The sequence below is a fragment of the Rhinatrema bivittatum genome, chromosome 11 (genome assembly GCF_901001135.1).
Source record: "Rhinatrema bivittatum chromosome 11, aRhiBiv1.1, whole genome shotgun sequence".
Classification (NCBI taxonomy): Eukaryota; Metazoa; Chordata; class Amphibia; order Gymnophiona; family Rhinatrematidae; genus Rhinatrema; species Rhinatrema bivittatum.
The window spans coordinates 56,225,823-56,252,658 of NC_042625.1; the positions used below are offsets into that span (position 1 = coordinate 56,225,823).

Here is a 26,836-nt window from a genome sequence, read left to right on the forward strand (position 1 = left end):
GGCTTGGAAAAATGTCTGTGCCTTGTGATAAGCTGGCTTTTAGTTATGTGAATATTCTTCTGAAGCAGCCTCCTAGTGAAGCACACGTACAAAATTGGGGTAATGGTCAGTTTCAGCTTTTATTACTGTTTTTTGAAATGTCACAATCAAATTGAGCGAATTCATATTTCAAGCTGAAAAATGAGCCTTTGAATGTTTGAGACCCTGCTCATTTGCCGTGCACTTTAAGGGCAGGTAGTGTGTCTTCCTTAGCACATGGGCCAAACTGTGGTATTTTTCTGATTTGTGATTTTTTTTTTGGGGGGGGGGGGGAGGGTTTAGGAAGAATGAATTTCCATACAATGCCTGATTCTGGTAATCATTTTCACAATGCTCAGTTCCTCATGTACACTGGCAGAATAAGTAAGTCACCAGTGTATTGTGCAACCTCATTTTATCCAGAGCTGCTTATGTTTGTGTAATGCTTCTAATCTTATGTTGATTTATTTATTCCCAATATAATGTACAAACAAGCTTGCTTTAATTAGAAACTGCTTTAATTCTTCAGGTGAAGTAGCTATCCTGTTAAGTGGCACTGACTATCGACCTCTCTGAGTCTAGTCATGTAGTACTCTTGTGTAGTGGCTGGGAATCCTAAAGCTTGCTAGATGCGACTGGTCTGAGGAGCAGAAACTGGGTTCAGAAAGCTAACCTGGATCTCTGTAGAACATGCACATTATCACTGAGCCCTTGGACTGACTCATCAAACAATGATGCTTGAACACCTGAGTCAGCTCCATTCCAGTCTCCTAGAAGTATGGAATTTCTGCCAAACAAGCAATGATGGATTTAGGATTTTTGCTGCCTCTAGGCACTGTTGGTGCTGAAACCCCACTTGCCCTGCCCCTATCTCCCCAAACAAGGGACAGCAGAGCAGAAGGTCTAAGACTCTACTCTGCTCTAGGCTCACATCCTCCACTCAGGTCCTTGAATGACAGGAGGAGAGGGGCTGGCTTAGGGAGTGGAGACTTTTTTTTGTTGGGTTTTTTGGTCCCTCTGCTGTATACTCTTACCTCAACCTCTGCACAGGATAGGGAGGTGTTGGAATAGGGAGTTGGTCTCTTTCTTTGCTCTACCCCTTCAAGCCTCACCCTTCTCCGGTTCTTTGCCCTAGGATGAAAAGAGCTGGAGCAGGAAGCAGGTTGTTCTCTGAGAAAGATTTAACACAGCTAGGAGGTAGTTTTATCTGCAGTTGTACACTTTTTATGTAACTTTAAATGGAAACTGCTTTAATTCCACAGGTGAATTAGCTATCCTGCAGCAGTGGGTTTTGTGCACAAAAAATGGACACACAAAACTGCTTTGCTTAGAGTTCTTGCATGTAAATCAGAAGCTATTTGCCCTGTACCCCATGCAAAGGTGTCTAGGTTGAATGTTTTCTTAATGCTGAAAACATAACTCTTAATTGGAGGTGGAATAAAATTTCTAAGGCTGTTAGCCTTTGGGCAGAAGATGGATTTTTGTTTCTGGGATCTATAGTTGGAGCTTATTTGCAGAGAACCACTTTTGTGCACACAGCATGTTTTCTGCACATAAATTGATTTACAGTCATTTATATTCTGCCTATTGCCAGGGCCTGTTATAGGTGGATGCCAATAAAGTAAATTAAAAAAAACACAAATGATATAGCATATGCGTCATACAATAATTCTGTATGGAAAACATTTTTATGCACACAAACTATATTTTATGCACAGAAGACATGCTTTGTGTATACACAGCATGTTTTCGGCATATAAAATGGGGAGGGGAAGGTGCCTTTGGCTTTGGTCTGCATTTACCTACTCCAGCAACCTCTGCTCCCCTACCCATGTCTTGTTTGTACGGAGCTGCATATGTTGTGCAGTGCTATAGAAATAAATGTTCCTGCTTCCTGTGGAAATGAGTCGGTGCAGGCTGGCTTTCTGGTCACTGGTGCTGCTGTAATTTGTGCTAGCTTTTGGGGCCAGAAGAGCAACAGCCCCCAATTATTCTTATTCTTCCAGCTGCTGTTTCATAATACAGAAAACAGAGGAACAATCAGAACTGCGGGATTGGCCAGGCAGCAATCAAGAAGCACAAACCACCCACAGAGGTGCAGATACTAAGGGCTGGGAGGCAGCACGGGTCAACTTGATTTCTCCCACATACACAAACGTCAGTAGTGGAGTAGCAAGCGAGGATTGCCTTTTAATTTGCCACTTTTATTGCTGGATTTGGTTTTTATGATGTAATCAGAAAGAGGCACCTATACTACTCCCATCCTCCAGCCCCAGGTGGTCTTCCTTGCCTCTCTCCAACACCCTTTCCCCACATCTTCAGATCAATATTCTTTTTAGCCTATTTTGGGAGGAGAGCAATTTAGGATTTACAAAGGGAGGGTGTTTCATCTGCCATTTAGGTGCCAATCCCCCAGTCTCACAAGGCCTTCTTGCAGTCCCTCACAATCAGCCTGTGAGCACAGGCAGTGACAATGCTGGGGTTTGAGTTTGAATGGTTATAATACTCTGGATTTCTGGTCTGAGCTGCCATATACAGATTGCTATCAGACTTTATTTTAGCTTTTTGGCTATATGGCTAGTAAGTGTTTTGACACAATTACTCTAAAAGCTGCAATACAAAAGTATTTGATCACTCGAGTTTCATTCCTGGAGTACATTGTTTTAAAAACAGTTAAAACATGATTTGTGATCTCACCTTCTTGGCTTCCAATCAAGGACAAAGGCCACTGCTCTCATACTTTTGTTAATTTGTAAAGACCCCTTGCAAGTTTAGTTATTTGCTTAATACCAAAACATAGACACTGCTGGGGGGGATGCTTGCTCTTTCCCCTGCTCCCAACCAAAGAGATTCTATGCATTTTGTAATTGAGATGTTGCAGAAAATTTCAAGAAGTCTTGTTTTCAAACAAAGATGAAGAGCCACAGTTGGTTTTTGGGGGCGTGAGGCAGTGAGGTTTCAAATGTTTCCCTATTAGTAAGCCAGGCAAAGTCTTAGGGGGATTTTGGAGATGGTGGTGTACAATAAGTAAATATTTGGCCTCATTTCTAGAGTACTCTTTGCCCTGGCTGAATAGATGCCATTACCTTCTTGGTTTCATGCTGGGTTTCGTGGTTTAGCATGGGCTGATGTAATCTCATGTAAGAGCAACCCTGTCACACTGCACAAACAAGTTTGTTCTAATATAACTCAAGTTGAGAGAAATCAGCTTTATATTTGCATGTGAATACAGCAGCTGGTAATACAGGTGTTCTGAGTGTAAGAAGAGTGGGGAAATTATTGCCTAGTGTTTTACTTGATCTGATCAAGTAAGTTTTTAAGTCTTTGTCATTTTTGTATCTGTACAGGTAGGTAGGTGGTTACCAACATTTTTCACATGACATTTATGTCCCAAAAAATGCAAACTTAAGAAGTACAGCTGAGAATAAACAATCCTATATCTAATGCAAGGGTGGTCAACTCCGGTCCTCAAGAATCACAAACAGGCCATGCTTTCAGGATATCCACAATGAATATGCATGAGAGAGATTTGCATTCAATGGAGGCAGAGCATGCAAATCTCTCTTCGTGCATATTCATTGTGGATATCCTGAAAGCATGGCCTGTTCATGGCTCTTGAGGACTGGAGTTGGCCACCCCTGACCTAGTGCTTCAACTCTGCTTTATATTTTAATGTGGTGTGTGTTCGGGATATGTTCAGCTGTGGCTTATATTCAGTAAATTTCTGAGCTCATGATAATTCTAGTAAATATTTCACCTCTTGCTGCTGTAGAGATTTGGAGAACAATCTTCCCTGCGTGTATATCATAGGCCTCAGAATGATATGATGATGGCATACCTGTAGCTGAGCAAGCTAATAGCAGAAGAGCAGTTTCCATACGTTTTGAGGGTTTTTAATGCTATGTTGTCCCATTAGGAAACTGAAGAACAGAGTGGCTGCACAGACAGCCCGGGACAGAAAGAAAGCCAGAATGGGGGAGCTGGAACAGCAAGTGATAGAGTTGGAATTAGAGGTAAGGAATACTATGTTTACCCAAACACATTTTTCATTTTTTCCTCGGAACTTCATTTGAAGTTTAATGCACTTCAAATACCTGCAGTGCTGGCTTGGTGGCAATGTATGCTGTAATGTGGAGGAACTGCATTTGATTTGTGGGTCAAGCCTTGTTCCCTAGGGATGCCTGGGAGGCAGCATTCACAGCCCATTAGCAGGTAAAGCTTTCCAGTCATTGTCCTTGGCTGAGGATTGTTTCTGCAATGACTATTTGAGTTGGGAATAAATCAAAAAAACTACTACGCAAAACAGATACATGGAGTAATTTTCAACTCAAAACTTCTATTCGAGACAGTTGAGTCTGATTAAAGATCCTTCATCACGTCAAACAACTAACAATTCATTCACTAAAACAACATGTAATGACTACGCAACAGCTCTAACCAAAAAAATCCAGAGGCTGAAACAAATCAGCACTGTCTCTCCTTACAATTCGGAAGTTATGGATACAAATGATAAATGGTCATCCTTTGACCCAGTCTGAAAACTAAAAATAAGCAAAATCATAACAATTAAAACCAGCTACTCACCCTCTTGACCTGATTCCAGCCTCTTCAATGAAGCAAGTAAACCAAACAATAACCCTCACCATCACAGCGCTTGTCAACCTTGCCCTCACAGAAGGATATATGCCCCAAAATCTAAAATAAATCAGGAAGTTCTGAAGATTTGGGATAACTACAGAACAATCTTTAACTTAACCTTTCTCGCGAAAATTCTTGAAAAGGCAGTTCTTTCCCCAATCAGAGTCTCATCTAGAAGACAAAAAAAACCCCCTATACCCTAATCAATTTGGCTTCAGGAAGAATCACTCAACAGAAACCCTTCTACAATCCATAATAGACCCTATACTGCGGGGCTTCGACTCCAATAAATCATACTACCTAGTTCTGATTGACTTTAATAGCTGTCTGTAACACTGATGACCATAATCTTCTATGCACCAGCTGAGAAACATAGCGTTTGATGGAAATGTACTAAAAGGTTCGTCTCTTTCCTTGCTGACAGATCCTTCCAAGTAAAACTAGATAATTACCTTTCTGACACATTCCAGTGCACAACTGGTGTTCCACAGGGCTCTGCGCTATCAGCAGCCATATTTAATATCTACATGCTGTCTTTGTGCAAATTTATTAACTGACCTTGGAATAAGCTTCTTTCTATATGCAGGCAATCTGCAATTCTGTATCCCTCTAACAAAATCATTTGAGAAAACTGCATCACTTATTTCTGAATATATGATCACCATAAAAGAAAAACTTGCACAACTGAAACTATCAAAGAACCCGAAAAAAACCAAACTGATTTGGTTGAGCCAAAACTCTCCAAAATCTATTCCTTTGGTTTTTGATCTTGGAAACTGCCAACTAATTCCAGCATCTCGGGTAAGGGATCTTGATGTTCAAGTCGATAAACTTAATTATGAAAACCCACATTAGTAAACTGATTAAATCTGGTTTCCACAAACTATGAATCCTGAGCCAACAGAAACCTCTACTAAGCACAATTAACTTCAGAACCGTTTTACAATCTCTAATATTCTCAAACTTAGATTACTGCAATTCTGTATTTCTAGGCCTTCCGGCTAGTCATATTAAACCACTCCAACTATTGCAAAATGCTGCAGCCAGGCTACTGACCAGGAAAAGAAAATTCATTTATATTTATTAGGTTTATAGACCGCCTAACACAGAATGGTCTAGATGGTTAACAATGAAACACGCATAAAATAATTGACAAAAAGAAAACAAAATTACATTAAAAAGCATAAAAGAATAGCAATTAAAATACTGTTTGAAATCATAAAACTCAAATAGGCAGATTTAAACAAATGGGTCTTGAGAAGACCTTTGAACTTTTTAAGATTGACTACCTGTACAGTCGAGAATAATATAAAAAGTACTAACAATAATATACAACATGAATCCAGACAATGATTTGATGGGAATAACATTCAAACCACATATTCCCATATGAGCACTTAGATCTCAGAACAAAGGCTTGTTAGATGAGAATTTTTTTTTATGGTCTGGATTTCTAACACAAACGTGGGACAGAGTGATAACAATTACAGACCCAATGCTATGGAACTCAATGCCAGAGAATCTTTGAATAACAACCGACATTAAGAAATTTAAAAAAGAATTGAAAACTTGGCTATTTGGTAATGCCTACTCTGACTGATATAACCAATTTTCCCTCTCTCTGATAACTGTCCTGCACATTACCCATATTCTCATCTCCCCCATAGCAATTACAAATGCATCTTATGTCTATCTTTGAAGTACATCCTTAGATTTGGAATGTTTACCCATATGTATGCCTGCCTTTGTAACCCTTCCTTTACCTGTGAGTGTTAAACCTGTACACTGTTGTGATCTAGTGATTCTCACATGGAATGATGGTATATAAAACACTCAGATTTAAAAATTAGGGAATAACCTCTGAATGGTTGGGAATGAAGGCTCAGTTTGGTAGCTCCATAGAGACTGATTTTGGTTAAGCTGGAAGTGCAAAGGAAACTGTTGGGCCAGCAATCTCCATACCCATTCCTGTTTTAGCATGTTGGTTTTGTGCAGTATTTCTGTATGCCATTTTATGTGAATGTCTAGTAAAGCAGTCAGGAAATAAAAACTGAAGACAAGAACCCATATTGGATATTCATGTTTTACCATAATTCTTGAGATTACTAGAAATTTGTCAACTAGAATGTAAGTTCCATGGAACAGGGACTCTCTATTTTATATATCTGTACAGCACTGCATATATCTAGTAGTGCTACAGAAATGTTTTAGTAGTACATGCATCCTAGAAGATTGGACTTCTAATCTTCTAAAATGTTTGCCCCGTAAAACATGGCTATTTAGAAAAAACAAATTGCTCTATATCTTATGGAGATATGATGTATCCTGGATAGTGCTTTCCATTAGTTTGTCATGAGGTTTGTAACTAGAAGACTTGCTTTTAATAAAATGAGTCAGAAATTATCAAACATTTTGTACCATATCATGTTGCCGCTTGTGTAGTCAATAATTGACCTTTTCCCCTAAGTCTCAAGGTAACTGGATGCTTTGACTGGTGCTTTTTAAGTTCCTTTGAGTTTCACATGAGCTGATCATATATACATAGAAATGACAGCAGAAGAAGACCAAACGGACCATCCAGTCCGCCAAGCAAGCCTTCGCACTTTTTTTTTTCTCCTCTCTCATACTTATGTTACTCTTGGCCCTTAGTAACTTTTGGTTCTGTATCCCTTCCACCCCCGCCATAATGCAGAGAGCAGTGTTGTAACTGCATCTAAGTGGATATCTAGCTTAATTAGTTAGGGATAATAACCACCGCAATAAGCAAGCTACACCCATGCTTGTTTACCCAGTCTATATAATTCAGTCCTTGGTGGTTGTCTGTATATAGTTCCACTTTTCTTCATTCCCCCTTGCTGTTGAAGCAGAGAGCTAACTTGCATTGAAAGTGAAGTATCAGACTTTCTCCCCTGCCTTACAGAATCAGAAACTTTTGATGGAAAACAAGTGTTTGCTGGAGAAGGCATGTAGCCTTGTGACAGAAAATCAGGCACTTCGTCAAAGGCTGGGGCTTGATGCTTTGAAAATGGAAGATGACAAGTCAATGGTAGGTGTTGAATGTCTGCTTTAAGGGTTCAAGACACCTGTTAGGAGACTGAGAAGTGATAGTCATTAGATAAGTTTCACATGTTGGGTAACAGTTTTCTGACACAAGATGACTCATGCTGCTTTGGAGGTTATAAAGCAAACTCTGCAGCTCCTGAATCCATGGCCAGCACTTGAAACAGACATGATTGCTACCACCCCTACCTGCCCTTCCTTATTGTCCCCCAGATCGGTCCAGTCAAATGAGGTTTTTCTCACCTACTAGCGGATGGGAACAGAGAAGAAAAGCTTTATTGTACCAATGGTACTGAAGATAGTGTTCCACCTGTATTTGCTCAGTAGTCCGTCTCCTGCAGATGGAGGAGGTGCAAAACTTGCAGTCTGATGTTGGAGGAGATTATGTATTTATTTAAAAATGTTTATATACCGCTTTTACAACATAAAAATTAATCAAAACAGTTTACATACAGTACATACATAATAAAATACAAAAACCAGAGCAGTATAGTATAAAAACTAAATAACAAAAACAATGGAAACTAATAGTAGGGGAAAGCAGGGGGGTCAGTGGCCCTTGGTATGCTTGTACTCTTAAGTGAAAGGGGTCGGAAAACCAGTGTAGCTGGTTCCTCATTCCTGTCTCTCCCTCCTCTCATCCCCTCCTCTGTGGATTTCTGTTCTGGTTCCTGAAGACAGCTGTTAGGAAAGTATTTGTTTTTGTAGCTTGGCTCTGTTTATCGAAATTTAAAAAAAATAAAAAGAGTGGGAAGATGGAAGAAGGCCAAAGCATCAGGCAGCTGGAGCAGGGGACTGAAGCAGCTGCCTCTTGTGATGCAGATTTATTATTTATTTTATTTAAAATTGTTTATATACCACCTATACAAATGTTTTGTGAGATCTAAGTGGTTTACAATAAAAGAAGAATACAAAAATTCATAAAACACATATGAGGGATGAGAAAAAAGTCATAAGGTAACAAATACAAAAAGCATAAAATGTAAAAACAAAATAATTATTAAAAGAAATGAGTCAGAAAATAAAGTGGGGGTGGGGGATAAGACTGGTGTTGTAAGGGGTTGGTTGCAGTCTGGGTATTTGCGCTATTGAGGAAAGCCATTGCAGTTTCCTCTGAATGTGAGAAGGTGAGTCCTTCATCTTCAGTTTTTCACTTGTGCTGCAGCATTGGTGCCTTTATGTTCACGTGCTGAAAGCTGCATTGAACACTGCGGCACCATTTATGTTCACTACTGTGTTTAGCGGTGCCCTTGTGATAACTCCTGCTGAGCGCAGGAAGATGAGTACTGTGGCGCTCTTAGTTTCTCCTGCGGATGTGTGGAGAAGAGTCCTGCGGTATCATTTTCCTTCATTCCTGCTGAGAGTGTGAAGATGGGTACCACTGACATTTTAATTGCTCTGACCGGGAGAATTTCCATGGGCCAGGGTCAGCGCCGCTTGTTTCGGGCTCCACAAGCACACGTCACATCGCCTGTAGTAGTTGAGCCACCAGTTGTATGAGGGCCCGAGATTTGCTGCTTGTATGTTCTTGGAGAGACCTGACTTGGAAAGGGAACAGTGACCATTTTGAATCCTCCTTCCACGTGAGAAGAAAGATGAGTTCATTTTGTAAGGTGGAAGGGAGTTCTACTTCATAAGGAAGGCTAGGGCTAGAAGTCCATTATTCCTGCATTGCACATGTTTCTGAGGCTCCATGGGTAGATGGGGGCCCTAAAAAGAAGGAAAAAAGTGGCCTAGTATTAAAGTAAGGCACAGTTTCCAGAGAGGATTTCCTGGAAGAACCTCCTGTGTTTTTTCACATACACTCGACACCAGGCAGAGACTTATGGAGAAGGATGAACTTCCCAAGAGTGAGGAAGTTGATGCCTGTGTAGGCCAGCTTTAGCCATGCTCAGTAAGGGATGAATCATTCCAAGGGCTCGGTGGAAAGTTGGCCGGACTATACCTAGGTTGTATCCTTTTCCTGAGCAGCCTGTGATCGGGTGTAAGGTGGATGCCATGGGGTTCTCGGTCATGAGATAGATATCAAACCTGGTGGTGCGTAGTGTGACTCTAAAGGATGCAATTGAAGATTTAAGACAGTTACAGAGGTTTTAGCTTAGGACTCCAGAATAGCCATTTATACTAGGCTTATGGTGCAGGGGAGTCTTTTATTTGAGCAAATCCCAGAGTTCACTAAATGGGCGATTTGTCGGACTCCAGCCCTTGCCCCTTATAATGGATGCTTTGCATCTAGAAATGTAGTTGCTGTGATTTTATCCTGTACCCTTCCCTAGTTACGTGGCTATTAAGTAACCCAAATTCACAGTTAAGCTTCTCTTTGGAGGAGAATCAGGAAAGTTGATGAACATCCTAGAGGAATCCAGGGTTCATAAGTTGCCAGAAGATTAGCCTAATGGAGGGTGAAAGTCCTACCCTAATGAGCAGAGATTCCACAAGTCACAAATTTTCAACCTTGAAGTTTCTTCTTACAGCTTCATTATGGAGGAAAATCTCATTCCTTTTCAAGGGGATTGTAAGACCTCAAAGAGCTCTAGTTCCTTGGGGGAGGAGCTTGGAAGAAGGCATCTAAATATCATCTTCTACCCTGGAGGTTGTCATAAGGGGTGGTTGTACCTTATATTTTGCTTTTTGGTGTTCCAGGTCTTCAGTCTCCATGAACTTCAGATGTTAAGGGAAGCTGCAGTCCAATCTGCATTAGGTTGTCTTCCAGGCCTAGAGGCAAATGTTCTGGGCCTAGTTCTTTTGTTTTTTTATACTTTATTTTTCGTTTTTAACACTTGCAAAAACAGCATAGCTGATACAAACGCAACTAGCATATAAAACTCCCAACCCCTCCCTTCTCTTATTACGAACCGGTGCTTTCCCCGAGACCAGGTAGTAGAAAGCCGTCCAAAGAAATCCAATGACTAGTCCTTCAGATTCCAGCTGGGCTTAGTTTTAAGAGGGAAAAAAGTATACAGGATAGATGTTCCACTTATTCATGAGCACAAAGTAGGTGGGTATATATTGACCCAGCTGGGTCTCAGTTGCATGCCTCCTTTGCATCTGTTTCACCTTCCATTGGACACTGTTTGTGGGATTGTGGCAGTCAGAAGGGGAGTAGGTGTGGTGTGTGGGGTTTTTTTTTTTTGTTTTTTACATTCCTAGATCTGAAGTAAACATATCTTTTCAGTACCATTGTCTTTAAAGATCTTCAGACTCATGGTCAAAGGTGACCCTTTTCAGTTGCGAGCGATCCCGTTATCTCAATGGGTCCTTGCTAATTCTCTAAAATGAAATCACGGTAGCATTCTTGTACAGTGAGTATTCTTATGCATTCTTATCTGGGTGACTGCAATGATGGATGAATATTGGCAGTTCCGAGTGCTTCTGTTTGGCCTCGCAATGACGCCTTGTAGACTTAAAAGGCGTTGAGGGTTATGGTGCCAGCCTTTCCCAAAGAAAATGTCTTGGAGTTTTCTTTTTTTGGGCAATTTCCTGATTCAACCAAAGGGATGCTTGCCAGCAATAAATGCATAAGCTGCTGAAATTATAGACCCTATTTGGGAATCGTACACGCTGCAGATAAAGGCACCTTAGTGGTATTACGGAGGCCAGAATAGCAGAGGATACGATTCGAGACTGTTGTAGAAAAGGTATTTTCTCACTTCGGGCAAGAGATTGAACTTGCATAGTCAGGTTTCAGTTTTAGTACATGAGGAGAAGGCTGAGTTTGGGATATCTTTGCGAGCAGTGCACCATGTTATGCTAGTTTTGGTTCCTGGGAAGCCTGCATATATGATCCAATCTAGCAGGCTCGCTTTTCTCATTGGAGTCCCCAAGCAAGAGATTTCTGGCTTAGAATACCTTTCTTAAGGAAAGTCAGTTTGTTCTTATAGCACTTGCAGGACGATTGGCCAAGAAGTGGACTTGAATGCTCCAAATTGTTTCGAGTGGTCCACAGATGCAAGACTGAGTATGGGTGGCCATTTTATTTCAAGATCAGACAGCATGGAGACGGTGAGTGCTTGGGTACTGTTCATACTGAGTGAATGCAAGTGGCACATTAAGTACCATTGGTACAGTAAAGAGCTTCAGTGTCCATCTGCTGGTAGGAGAGAAATCTATTCATCTGGACTGATCTGTGGAAATTAGCTGGTAAAAATGTTCCTATAACATAGTAAATGATGGCAGATGAAGACCAAATGGTCCATCCAGTCTGTCCAGCAAGTTGTTTATGGTAGTAACTACCACTCCATGCAGGTTACCTCATGCCTTCTGTTGCCTGTAGTAAATATAGGCCCTTGGGGATCCTCAAGACAACAGGACTTGCATATCCAGATTGTGAAATGGTGGATCCACTGGCAAATGAAGGAGGGTCCAGCTGTTCTGTGGCAGAGTTTTCCTTGAACTGTGTAGATGTACGCAGTAGAGGAGGACCGGCGCGCGAATCTCAAACCCTTCCATTAACTGAGTGAAGATTAACGGTGGTTTCGTGGATTACAAACTGGTTAAAAGACTGGTTAAAAGACAGGAAACAGAGAGTAGGACTAAATGGTCAATTTTCTCAGTGGAAAAGGGTAAACAGTGGAGTGCCTCAGGGATCTGTACTTGGACCGGTGCTTTTCAATATATATATCAATGATCTGGAAAGGAATACGATGAGTGATGTTATCAAATTTGCAGATGATACAAAATTATTCAGAGTAGTTAAATCACAAGCAGACTGTGATACATTACAGGAGGACCTTGCAAGACTGGAAGATTGGGCATCCAAATGGCAGATGAAATTTAATGTGGACAAGTGCAAGGTGTTGCATATAGGGAAAAATAACCCTAGCTGTAGTTACACGATGTTAGGTTCCATATTAGGAGCTACCACCCAAGAAAGAGATCTAGGCGTCATAGTAGATAATACATTGAAATCGTCAGCTCAGTGTGCTGCAGCAGTCAAAAAAGCAAATAAAATGTTAGGAATTATTAGGAAGGGGATGGTTAATAAAACGGAAAATGTCATAATGCCTCTATATCGCTCCATGGTGAGACCACACCTTGAATACTGTGTACAATTCTGGTCGCCGTATCTTAAAAAAGATATAGTTGCAATGGAGAAGGTACAGAGAAGGGCAACCAAAATGATAAAGGGGATGGAACAGCTCCCCTATGAGGAAAGGCTGAAGAGGTTAGGGCTGTTCAGCTTGGAGAAGAGACGGCTGAGGGGGGATATCATAGAGGTCTTTAAGATCATGAGAGGTCTTGAACGAGTAGATGTGACTCGGTTATTTACACTTTCGAATAATAGAAGGACTAGGGGGCATTCCATGAAGTTAGCAAGTAGCACATTTAAGACTAATCGGAGAAAATTCTTTTTCACTCAACGCACAATAAATCTCTGGAATTTGTTGCCAGAGGATGTGGTTAGTGCAGTTAGTGTAGCTGGGTTCAAAAAAGGTTTGGATAAGTTCTTGGAAGAGAAGACCATTAACTGCTATTAATCAAGTTTACTTAGGGAATAGTCACTGCTATTAATTGCATCAGTAGCATGGGATCTTCTAGGTGTTTGGGTAATTGCCAGGTTCTTGTGGCCTGGTTTGGCCTCTGTTGGAAACAGGATGCTGGGCTTGATGGACCCTTGGTCTGACCCAGCATGGCAATTTCTTATGTTCTTATGTTCTTATGTTCAGGGCTTTGGCCTCATGTTTGTAGATCCCAGGATACAATGCAGGCTTTTGGCATGATCTTTGCTCAAGGATTCAAGGCCTTAGATATTCAGATAGCTTTGGCTGGGAGATGATCAGCTTTCTCGCCATTTCAGCGGTTTCCCTTCTCACTAACTAGGAACTGACTTCCTGGTGTTAAGAAATACAAATAGTGAGCAGTGAGTTAATGAAGAGCTGCAGGCAATGGCAGCTTTCTGTGGTAAAATTTGACTGTCAGAACATTACTAGTGTCTGCTCAGCAAGGTTTAGTTTAATCCAAAACTGGTTTTACACCCAGAATGTGCCTGACACACAGACCTGGTTTCAGTATTGCCACACCCAGCACTACACACCCAGCACAACATTTTCTGTACAGCCAGCATGCAGGAACAGGTTTGGCTTTGTGATCAAGCTATGCAAATTAATCTACCCAGAATCCTGTTTCCTACAGTGGCCAATCCAGGTGGCAAGTACCCAAAAACTAAGTCTATTCCATGCTACTGATGCTAGTAATAGCAGTTGCTATTTTCTAAGTCAACTTGATTAATAACAGGTAATGGACTTGTGTAAATCTCTCAGAAACCACAGTGGATCTTCCTCTCGCAGTGCAGCACCTGCACTTACTCATTGGCCCAAATCAAAGCCATGGGGTTGAGTGATACAATTAGCCTGCATTGAAGAAACATAAGTCTGCATCGTCAGCACAAGGTGAATTGGCAAACTCTATTCCCAACAAGATGCACTTGACAAACTGCCCTGATAAATGCCCCAACGGACAGGAAGCTTTGATACACTTAATGCACAGGAGGCATCACTGCATTCACTGAATACATCTTGATGCATTGACCCACCAACCTAAAGGCCAACAATGTAAGGTGCAAAAACGTTTGGTTGCACATTCAAAGTCAATCCAATGCATGCATCACCAAAACATCATTGCTGTACACGCCATCGAAGCGTTGAATGCACTGACCCCCAATCCAGTCATCAAGCTGCATTATCTACACAGTTGTATGTAAGCCAGTTTACCCTCTGTTACCTCAGGAACAAAATTACATCTAGATGCATCAAGCTGCAATGTTCTTTCAAGGGAGCATTCCCACTATCCTGGGGGAGGGGGGGGGTCGCCAGGATAGTGGAGGCCCCTCCCCCAGAAAACATTGTGGCTCCATGGCACATTGTTGTCTTGCAGCCAAACATTGTAGGACAAAAGATCATAGCTTGCAGCCCTTTAGGTGTGATGGTGGCCCCAATCTCAAAAGACCACCATTGCCTTAAAGGGCCACTGCCAAAAAAAAAAAAATTGCCTCGACAAAACAAAGTTGATCAGAGGTGAAGACTGACCCCTTACTCAACCTAGGGCTGCCACTGTTGTGGCCTGGGCACCCCAATATGTGTGTTTAAAAAAAAAAAAAAAAAAAAAAAAAAAAAAAAAAAAAATTGCACATGTGGTGACAGCTCTTCCAAAGCTGTCTTCTCATTAATCCATTCTCCTGCCAACCCCAATAAAGAGAAAATCATTGTGGATATAGTGCCTTCTTCCCCCCAAAGGTATAAAATTAAACCATTGGGGTTCAGTGGGCCCCCAAACCTTTAAACTGACAAAGCTCCTGCGATGGGGCCTGGGGTGCTCCCAAGGCCAGTGGGTGCATTTTTTTCAGAATGGCACGGACCTGGCTTTGCTCCTGTCGCATGATAAGGGGCAAGGTCCGGAGATCTAAGTTCCAGTTCCAGTATGCTTCATATTGTCACTTGTGGGAATTTCTTCAAGGTTCAGGAATCTGTCCTTGTCCCCGAAGAGGCTACTCCTGACCTGTTACAGGCAGAGAAGTCATGTCAGTTGCTCAACCAGATTGCAGTCTAGTGAGAACTTTCTCTACTTTTTATCTAAAGACATGGAAAAAATAATCCAGCTGCTTTTCTCCAGCATTGCTGCAGCAATGCCTCAGTCTGGATTCCCAATATCACCCATCGAGGTGAACACATCAGAACTGTTGATACCAGGTTCTTAGAAACATGACGACAGAAAAAGATCATATGGCCAATCTAGGCTGCCCATCTGTCCAATTTATCGAGCCCTTACAATTCCCATCACTCCCCTGTATTTATCCTATGCTTTCTTGAATTCAGATACTGTTTTTGCCTCCACTGGGAGACCATTCCTTGCATCCATTGCTTTCTGTCTAAAATATTTTCTAAGATTATTCCTGAATCTACCCCCTTTCACACTCATCTATTTACAGAGGCTAGACTCTTGTGCATTGAAACTTTTGAAATATTAAAATGTTGCTCCTATCTCACCTTTTCTCTAGGGTATACATGTTTACATCTTTGTATAACCCCTTATGCTTTAGAACGAAGACAACTGATCATTTTATTAGCAGACTGCAACTTATTTATATTCTTTTGAAGGTGCGGTCTCCAGAATTGTACATAGTATTCCAAATGAGCTCTCACCAGGGCCCTTATACAAGGGCAACATCGCCTTTTTGCTGTCACTTTATCCACTTGTTTGGCTACCTTAAGATCATCAGAATCAATGACCCCCCCAGGTCCTGTTCATAAAAACATAAGAAATACCATACTGGGTCAGACCAAGGGTCCATCAAGCCCAGTATCCTGTTTCCAACAGTGGCCAATCCAAGTCACAAGTACTTGGCATGTACCCAAACATTTGATATCATAAGGTACTATTGCTTATTAATTAACATAATAGCAGTTTATGGATTTATCCTCTAGGAACTTAGAAGAATTGTGTCTCCAATTATACCTCTCCCTTGCATTTTTTAGCATTAAATCTTAGCTGCCAGTCTCTAGACCAGGGGTGGGCAAGTCCGGTCCTCGAGGGCTGCAAACCAGTCGGGTTTTCAGGATACCCCTAATGAATATGCATGAAATAGATTTGCATACAACTGAGGCAGTGTGTATGCAGGTCTCTCTCATGCATATTCATTAAGGATATCCTGAAAACCCGACTGGTTTGCAGCCCTCGAGGACTGGAATTGCCCACCCCTGCTCTAGACCATTCCTCCTCATGTGTTCCACACCTTCTTGGCTGTCTAACTTCTTGTGGATTTTGGTATCGTTTGCAAAAAGACAAACCTTTCCTGATAAGCCTTCCACTATGTCACTCATGAAAATGTTGAAAAGAACCAGTCTCAGTACTGCTCCCTGAGGCACACCACTACAAATTCCCCCTCCTCAGATTAAACTCCATTTATCACTGTCCTTTATTGCTTCCCACTCAACCTAAAGTGACTGGTTAGAAACTGGCTAACATAGTAACCTAGAAATGACGACAGAAAAGGCCCAGCAAACTTCTTATGGTAGTATCTGCCACATGGTGCAGGTTATCCCATAACTGCTGCGCCGTGCAGTTATCCCCAAGCCTTGTGATAACCCTTGAATATTTACTGCTATCAATATTTTTACTGGGTGATGAGCCTTTTTGAAAATTTAGACAGTGCTGCTTGATGTGCTTTGTTTATAGACTTGGTGAAGGAAGCAATCCTGTGGCTTTTTTTTCCCTTATGTCTGCGTATCAGTTTCCCGTTGATAGCAGGGCTGAATTAGCCATGCTGTCATGGGAACTGTCATTCAAGGCCCAGGAGGCAGAGCTTTACTAAGCAGAGGCTAGAACTTTGCTCTCTGCGGCTGCACGTGTGTTCCTGCGCAGGAAAGTAACAGATTCTCCTCAGTCTGTTCTTTCCGTGCGCGGGATTGCACGCGGAGCTTTTTTCTCCTCAACAGATTTTCGACGATTGGATTAAAACGTCCAAAAAACAATCAGCGTTTAAACCCTGTTCATGCGGGAAATTAATGTCTGTCACCGGCCACGACCGATGGCTACCGGTGCCTTGGGCCGAATCAGTCAGACTGTGAATTTTGTGCCAGAATGTCGCCGAGGGCCCAAAGACAGCGGGCCTATAAAATGAAAGAGCTCCAAGCCCTTCTGGCACTTTCAGAGGCGCATTCTTCACCGGGGCCATCCAAAAGTCTGGCCCCAATGCTGAAGAGAGTCTCGTCGTGGGATCCTAGACCCTCCAGGCCTGGAGGTAAGCAGAAATCACGGCGTCCTAGACTTACTTTGGATCAAGGACCTGAACCAAGAAAACCGGACTACAGTTCGGCCTCGATAGCAAAAATTGCACCGTCCCCAAAGCAACGTGCGTCGGAATCGGGAAATGTGATGCACCGAGAGCGGGGCAGGAGGCTCCGAAGACCATACCACCAGCGTCAGAACGAATCGACGTGTACAGCGCAGAAGCCAAGACATACGGCGTCGGGACACGGCGCTAAGGGGGCCGCACATGGTGCCGAAGGATACAGCGCCGACGACGCATGCTGCGCAGGAACAGATGCCAACGGCACAAAAGTTGACACATATGGCACAACAACTGGTGCATACAGAGCATACGCCATCCCATAAGGTACAACACCCATTAAAACGAAGGCATGAATCTCCAAGTGTCTCTCATTCAAAATCTAAGGATTCGACACCAAACCGCTCCCACAGTTCATGGTCTTCAAAATCCAGACCTATGGGACACAAATTAAAACATAGAAGACTTTCACAGACTGGAAGAGGAACCTATAGAGAAAAACATGGGACAACCTCTACAGGCCATCGCCATGGACATTCCCGCCACCATCGAAGGTATACGACAGCAACCCAGAACGATAGTAGTTGGGACCTAAGCCCCTCGACTTCTACTTCATCTCATACACGAGGTTCAAAACCTTCATAAGAGTCGAGCACTGAGTTAGTACACATTCCTTCCTCCAATGCCTCGACATCTTCTCATAATTCCAAAGAGCATAAGGAAGACGATAGGTCGTGTAAGGTGCCAGGAAAGAAACAACACGAGCACTCTGTCCCATATAAGCCATCAAAGTCATTCCCTTCGGAACCTAACACAGAAGATACATCAATACCACCTAAGCAAACGAGTCGTTCCTCAATTCCACCACAAACAAAAGAAGAGTTTTTCCAACTATCTCAATCATTGGAAGGATTTTTTTAAATCCTTCAGTCATCCTTCAAAATGCCTACAGAAACTTCTGTAAATTCACCGGAAATAATACAAGCTTCCAGAGAACCATCAGTGGAGCCTCCGTCATCTCCCGTAGCAACTCGCCCAACTTCACCAGTTCAAAACCCAAAAACTCCAATTGAATCAGTTTCCCCGCAAACATCACCGTCCTCTTCTATTGGGTACCCATCTAATCCACCAGAGCAACCTCAGGAACCATATTCCCCTCTGGAGGACCTAACTTACCCGAAATATTTGGAAAAAATGGGTACAATATTGCATATGGACGTTCAAAAGGATACTGATCCCAGAGCAGAAACTATAGGTCTCCTAAAGATTTTTGATACTCCAGGGGAGCCCACATCTTTCACCACAGGAAGCCTTACACAACGTTTTACAAAAATCCTGGGAAACACCATTTTCTCTTTCAGCTGTATCAAGGAAAATTGATATAAAGTTCCGAATGCGGAAAACATCGCGCTACACTGTACCCCAATTGCCACATGCATCAATTGTGGTCGAATCTGCTTTGCAAAGGTCTAAGAAGATAAAAACACATACCTCTTACCCACTGGGGAGGGACAACCGATGTTTAGATGAATTTGGAAGGAACGTTTACCAGAATGCAATGTTAAATGCCCGAATACTGCACCATCAATTCTATATGGTACAATATATGTATGAGTGCATCCAAGCAACGAAAGGTATGCTTACATCTACTGGAGAACAGATACCACCACCTCTCCATGATATGGAAGAGTGTTCTAGGCATCTCTTGCGGGCCGTATACAAAGGGTTTGAGACATCTTCCAGGGCGTTTGCTACAGCCATTGCAACCCGCAGAATGGCATGGCTTCGATCGAGTGCCATTAGGGAGGATTTACATGAAAAACTTGCCAACCTCCCATGCACAGGAGACAATTTGTTCAGAGAACGCTTCCAAGAGACAGTAAGTAAATTAAAGGAGGAAGCTATTGCGGTTCAGTCTTAACAGCGCAATCACAATTCTCGTCCACCTGCCGTTATTTCGGCTCTACTCGTAGGCAATCATATGCCCGCAGACCCTATAGGTCTTACCAGTCATACCAAATGCCTTCCTACCAATCATATCAGCGTCCACAAACACAACAGCAGATTCCACATCAGCGAAGAGGTAAACCATGAAATCAGAGACAACCGGCCCAACAACCTGCAGCCCCGGTAAAATCAACACAATCTTTTTAGTACCTCAGCCGCCACCGCAGAATCCATGTGTCCCTAGCAGCCTGGGAAAGTATAACATCAGATCAATGGGTTCTAAAGATTGTACTGCACGGTTACCAACTCCAATTTACAACGAAATCCACATTGCCCCACCTTGCAATTCGAATGGCTCAGAGGTCCCAAACACAACTTGGGGAGGAGATTGGATGTGCTCAATAGATCTGAAGGATGCTTACATACATTCCAATCCACCCATCCTCTTGGCGATACCTATGGTTTCGATACAAGCATCAACACTACCAAGACAAAGTTCTCCCCTTTGGACTATCAGCTGCGCCCAGAATTTTCACCAAATGTGTGGTGGTGGTGGCTCATCTCGGACAACAAGGTATGACAATCTTTCCATATCTAGACGATTGGTTGATAATAGCCTCGACTCCGGTCATCTTGATAGACCACCTCCGAGTGATTGCTTACAAGAATTGGGGCTGGTGATCAATTTCCAGAAATTGTGTTGGATGTAGATGCAAACTCTGCAAATCATCAGAGCTTGTCTAGACATGACACAGAACCGAGCATACCTGCCAAAAGACAGGGCAATACAAATGTCAAATCCTTCATTCGCTGAACCTAACACCAAGACCTTCAGCGAGACAAGTCTTAATTGTACTAGGTCACATGGCAGCAGCCATTTTCATGGTTCCAAACACCAGACTACATATGTGACGTCTGCAGTGGGGCTTAAAATGTCAATGGAAGCAACACTCACAACCATTGACACAACATCTATCATTAACAGCCAAGATGAGGAAGGACATAATGTGGTGGCTACTGGGCTCCACCCTTTCCAAGGGAGCATTGTTCAGCCCCCCTCCTCACAACGCAGTATTGACCACCGATGCGTCCCGCAAGGGATGGGGAGCACATCTCGAAACTTACGAAATGCAAGGTTTATGGACAATGTCAGAACCAACCTTGTAAATAAATTTATTGGAACTCAGAGCGATTCAAAATGCACTCCAAGTATCTCAAGACCACCTGAAGGGCCGCAGAGTCATGATCTACACGGACAATCAGGTGGTGATGTTTTACATCAATAAACGAGGGTCAGGTTCATGGTCCCTATGCAAGGAGACCCTGAATCTTCGAACACGCTCACAGACATTGCATACATTTACAAGCAACTTACCTACCGGGAGTAGCAAATACAAGGGCAGACAGGCTAAGTCGCATCTTTCATCCGCACGAATGGGCACTCAATCCAGACGTAGCCCACAAAATCTTCATACAATGGGGAACACCCTCGATAGATCTCTTTGCAACGGAACTAAAAGCTCAAGTTTCCAGCTTCTGCTCAATAAGACCCAGCCTGCTCAGAATCGCTCAGGATGCCTTCCTCATTCCATGGACAAAAGGCCTCCTATATGCCCTTCCTCCCATACCATTCATTACCAGGGCAATTCAAAAGTGCATAGCAGACAGGGCTCAACTGATACTCGTAGCACCAGCCTGGCCCAGACAGCCGTGGTACAGTTTCCTTTTACAACTGTCCATCAAAGACCCAATTCGACTACTGAATTGACCAGATCTACTGATCCAAGAACAAGGGACGCTCCTACATCTGCTGCACTCATCTCTCCATTTGACAGCATGGAACAAGGAGTTTCCACTTCAACACAATTCATCCTGTTAGAATCCAGGAAACTCTCAACTAGAAATAATTATAGCTATAAATGGAAACGCTACTCTACCTGGTGCATTTCCAATGGCATAGCACCATTGGACTGCTCACATGAGCTGCTCATGGATTACCTTCATACGCTATACACAGCTGGTCTAGCAACATCATCCATTAGGGTTCATCTTAGTGCCATCGGGGCATATCATAGGCCAGTTAACAATATTCCTATCTCCAATCACCCCTTGCTCTCTCGTTTCATTAAAGGGCTAACTCACTTTCGGCCCCCGATCTCTAAACCTCCAGTTCCATGGAACCTCAACACAGTTTTAGAACAGCTCATGCTTTCTCCGTTTGAACCTATGGACTCTGCACACATGAAATACCTTACATGGAAAGTAGTCTTCCTGGTAGCAGTAACGTCTGCATGCTGAGTCCGTGAATTACAAGCCTTAGTCCACTACGCACCATATTTACAGTTTTATCACCAAAGGTGGTTTCTCAATTCCATCTCAATCAAGCCATAGAGCTAACCATCTTTTTCCCTAAACCTCATTCTAATGATAGGGAAAAACTACTGCATACACTGGACTGCAAAAGAGCATTAGCATACTACAAAGAGAAAACACATTCTGATTCCTGTGCTTCTCAATTATTCATCTCTTTCGACCCGAAATCCCCTGGTCTACCAGTGGCTAAATGCACCATCTCCAGCTGGATAGCACAGTGCATCAAGTTCTGCTATGACAAACAAACTACATCTACATTCTGTTCCAAAAGCTCACCAAGTCAGGGCAGTAGCTGCATCATTGGCACATCTCAAGAATGTGCAACCTGTAGACATTTCTAAGGCAGCCACATGGTCATCACTACTGCCTGGATCAACAAGCAGCCACTGATCCGAAGATAGGGCAAGCAATCCAGCAATCTCTATCCTCCTGTCCACGGTGACTGCCACACTAAGTAGATCACGCAAACATATACACATCAAGGACAGCGTGATCAGGAGCTTGGGACTCCCATGACAGCATGGCTAATTCAGCCCTGCTATCAACGGGAAAAATCAAGTTTGCTTATCATAAATGGTGTTTCCATAGATAGCAGCACCAGCAAGTTATCCCCATGCTTATCAGTTCCCCAGAATGTAAAAATATTCTTTCTGCAATGTTGCTTTCAAGGATATTGAATAGATCCAGTCCCAGTAATGATCTCTTAACACTTCTCTCTTCAAAGTAGGTTCTATTTATCGCACGATGACTCCCAGCAGTCAACCAGTTTGTAATCCATGCTACCACTGTGGTGCGCTCACTCCCAAGCTTCTCATTTTATTCACAAGCCTCCTATGCGGGATACTATCAGAAGCTTTGCTGAAGTCCAAGTAGATCTCATTGAGCACTCCTTGATCCAATTTTCTAGTCACCCAATCAAAAATATCAGATTTGTCTGACAGGACCTTCTCCCGGTAAATCCATGCTATCTCAGGTCCAGCAACTTACCGGATTGTAGATAGTTCAGTATCCTTTCTTTCAGCATAGTCTCTATTAATTTTCCTACACCGAGGGGAGGCTAACTGGCCTGTAGGTTCCAGCCTCCTCTCTGCTACCACTAGCTAGAAAAGACAAATTAGTTCAGTTAAGCCAGATGATGTCACCCATGTAATGGCTAATTCATCCTGTTATCTACGGAAAACACTGTTTACGATGAGCAAAAATCAGGCCTTTGTGAGCAAATGTGTACTTCACTTGATAATTGTACTGTTTTGATTTGTTACGTTTATATTTAGTATCTTATACTTTAGTATACTTTAGAATCTTATACACGCTTTGGATTCTGTGGAAGGCAAGGTTACTGATATTGGTAATAGTTGACTGACAACACGGGGTTTGACTTGCTTTCATGGTATGGTCACCATTAATCTGATAACTGGCCCTAGGAATAGTTACATTTCTTAATAAGGAATTGCTACTTGTTTTGACCCTCAACAGTTTGCATAAAAGGGGAATTTGATTTATTTGATCATATTTGAGATTAGTAACTGGAGACTGAGCCTGCGGGGGAGGGTATTTAGTGTGCACTTGGGATAATTCCAAGGGGAAGTATCTTCTTTTGTGTGTGGGTGGAACATCTGCCCCCGTAGGAATCCATGAACTGTGCATGCTGCAGGCAAGTATTCCCTAGAGGTAGGCTAGCCAGGTTGAATGTAATTATTAGTGTAAATGATATATACCAACCTCACCGGGATTTTTACTTTTGCAGGTCCTGATCCAGTCACGAACAGATGCCATTAATCAGGTAGCCGGGTCCGCTGAGTCCGCAGCACTCAGTCTACGTGTGCCTCTGCAGAAGGTGCAGACCCAGATGCTGCCAGAGCTGATGAGCACCACATGGATACTGATGGCCTTGACTCTTCAGACTCTGAGGTAAGCTTGTGTCCACATATGTGGCTTGGAGAAGAGACGGCTGAGGGGGGGATATGATAGAGGTGTTTAAAATCATGAGAGATCTAGAACTGGTAAATGTGAATCGGTTATTTACGCTTTCGGAAAATAGACTGGGGGGCACTCCATGAAGTTAGCATTTAGAGTATATTATGAACTATGTAACCGTAAAATATTGGCACCCTATGGATAACTTAGAAAGCAAACCAAACCTATTTGTGCCTAAATGTAAACCGTTGTGATGGTGCATCACTAAACGACGGTATAGAAAAGTTTTTAAATAAAAAAATAAATAAATAAATAGCATGTGGCACATTTAAAACTAATGGGAGAAAGTTCTTTTTCACTCAACGCACAATTAAACTCTACAATTTGTTGCCAGGAGATGTGGTTAGTGCAGTTAGTGCCAGCAGATGTGGTTAGTGTTTTAAAAAAGGATTGGATAAGTTCTTGGAGGAGAAGTCCATTACTCGCTATTAAGTTGACTTAGAAAATAGCCATTGCTATTACTAGCAACGGTAACATGGAATAGATTTAGTTTTTGGGTACTTGCCAGGTTCTTATGGCCTGGATTGGCCACTGTTTGGATAAAGGATGCTGGGCTTGATGGACCTTTGGTCTGACTCAATATGGCATGTTTTTAAAGTTCAAGAATAGATGCTATACAAAGTCATAGCAACTGAAGTGTCCAAATTTAGACAGAATCATCCACTGGTATAAAGTGGCTAGAATTTGACATTGAGGATTCTAGCTAGTTCCTTTCATTTCAGGACAAGTAATACCATCCATGCTTTATTTCCTCATTGCTTCTATGAATTTGTAGTATTGATTTCTTTGAAAGGAACAGAATTGCAGCTTGAGAGGTATAGCAGAGCTCCACAGACTGCTTGGGGAAATCTTTTGGGTTACAGTAGCCTGAAGTCATTTGACTGGATCAAAAATTATGTGGGTCTGTTGTCTTTCAAGGCCTAGGGGATTGGGTCTCATTTGACTCACACCTAGGATGGATTGGTTCTGGGATTCTGCATATGTTGACGATAGTGTAGGAGTGCCCGTCTTTGGACTTTTCCATTTAACATAACTTATCAGAACCATACTGGACAAATTCTTTACTGCTACAGATGGGTACAAGTAGATCAGCTGATTAACACAACAGGGAACTTGATTACATGAGGGTTGGGCAGAAGCTGACTTTGGGGCTGCAGATGCAAGTTTCAGATGCTGAGCCTCACTTCTAAGTGGGATGTTTTCATGCTGTGCTGTTCATAGCATACTATGACAGCAATACAGATATCCAGTCAGGAGCTAAGGGTGAAATGCACAAATATCTGGCTTCTGATTGAGCAATCTTGTTGTGCAGAGATAATGATACTAAGTGTGTAGATCCCTGGCTGCTTAGGGGAAGGGTGGTGTGCTGCCTGGGAATTGCACTGCGTAGCATGTTCTAAAAATGCTTGCTTTCTTGCAGTCTGATATCTTGCTGGGGATTCTGGAAGGCCTGGATCCAGAACTCTTCCTGCGCTGTGCAGATTCCCCAGGTAAGTGCCTGGAGGAAGAGCTCAGTGGAGAGGAGCCCGATTCCTTACCAGCCTCCCCCTCTCCTCCTCTGGGGACCCCATCAGCCAAGCTGGAAGCCATTAATGAACTGATACGCTTTGACCACGTCTACACCAAGCCCTTGACAGAGTGCGACTTGGAGCTGGGTAGCCAAACCAGCAGCAGCTTAGTTGTGAAGATGGAGGAAGCATCTCTGCAGTCCTTGAGTGAGGAGCTCCCCAGATCCCCCATCTGCCTGAAGGATGAGCCTGTGGAGGAGGGCTTTATACCAGAGCTGGGGCTGGCCAGCCTACTGTCCTCCAGCCCCCAGCTAGAGACTGCAACCTCTCTGTTGGACAGTCGCAGCGACTCTGGCTATGAGGGTTCCCAGTCTCCCTTTAGCGACTTGTCCTCCCCTCTAGACTCGGATCAGTCTTGGGAGGACACATTTGCCAATGAACTCTTTCCGCAGCTGATCGCTGTGTGAGCCACCCAGTTGTACCCCCCTCCTGTCTGAGATGGGGGGTGGGATCTGTGCATCATGGGAATTGCCCTCATCCCGTCTGTTAAATTAGGCCAAATTGCAGACAGTGACTTCTATACCGTATTCCTATAGGAAACATGTGCTGTATTCCTTGAATACATTAACAAGTATTGTTTACTGTGCCCACCCACAACTTATCAGTATACATGGGTGCCCACATGTACTCCATGAAATCAAGAAAGGAGACTAGAAGTACATAGTGCCTTCAGGTCAGAGCTTTGGCTTTTCTTGATCCCCCACAGTAAGTTAGGATTGATCTAAAAATCCTAACAAATTTCACGTTTTTGTTCTGACATTGTCTGCTCAAGCCTTTTTTACGTTAAGGTTTTTAAAGTAAAACCCAAATGAAGTGAAGCTTTCCTGCCCTGTTGAATGTGGTTTGTTACTCATGTCCTTGACTTTCAAATGCCTGAAATCAGAAATTATAAAACATCTGTGTAAATTCTCCTTTAGCCCGGGTTCCTAGCTGTAGAGTTGCTTTCTCCATGTTATTTAAAACTACTTGTGCAATTAAAAAGTACAATTCAGTACCTGTATTCTATGCCCTGTTTTATTGTTTTTTGGAGGTGTTTTATTGGTTTAAATTCAGGGCTTTGCTGCTAGTTTGCAGTTTAAAGAACAGAGAAAATCATTTGCTGTGTACCAGCACTACTTTTGAGTCCACAGCAGATCTTAAAATTATTCAAGATATCTAAACATGGCTTTACAAATGTTAAACTTGATTGATTAGTTAGTAGTTTCACTAATTTTAATAAAACCAAATGCTTGTGAAGCACTGAGCTAACTTCCTCTATCATCACAAATCTTATCTCCAGCACTGGAGGAAGCCTGAGACTCTTTCTGTCATCTGTCACTTCTCCACAAACCAGTGATGCTATATTGCAGTAAACATCTGTATTTGGGCACCATGCTAATGAGGGATGGCTAGGATGTTAGCTACCTATTGCTGTCCTAGCTAGAGGATTTGGCATCCCTAAGAGCAACCACCTTTTGTGACCAAGGTCATA

At 42.6% G+C, this 26,836-nt stretch overlaps 1 protein-coding gene across 1 annotated transcript in view; it reads left to right on the top strand.

Annotated features, from left to right (window-relative positions):
* Positions 1-25,534, top strand: part of LOC115100963 — a 122,465-nt gene extending 96,931 nt beyond the window's left edge. The window contains exons 5-8 of the mRNA XM_029620093.1: positions 3,935-4,031; positions 7,577-7,702; positions 23,568-23,731; positions 25,218-25,534. Coding sequence (XP_029475953.1) covers positions 3,935-4,031; positions 7,577-7,702; positions 23,568-23,731; positions 25,218-25,398 — 568 coding nt within the window. The 3' untranslated portion in view covers positions 25,399-25,534. The remainder of the gene's footprint in view (positions 1-3,934; positions 4,032-7,576; positions 7,703-23,567; positions 23,732-25,217) is intronic.
* Positions 25,535-26,836: the final 1,302 nt, after the last annotated feature.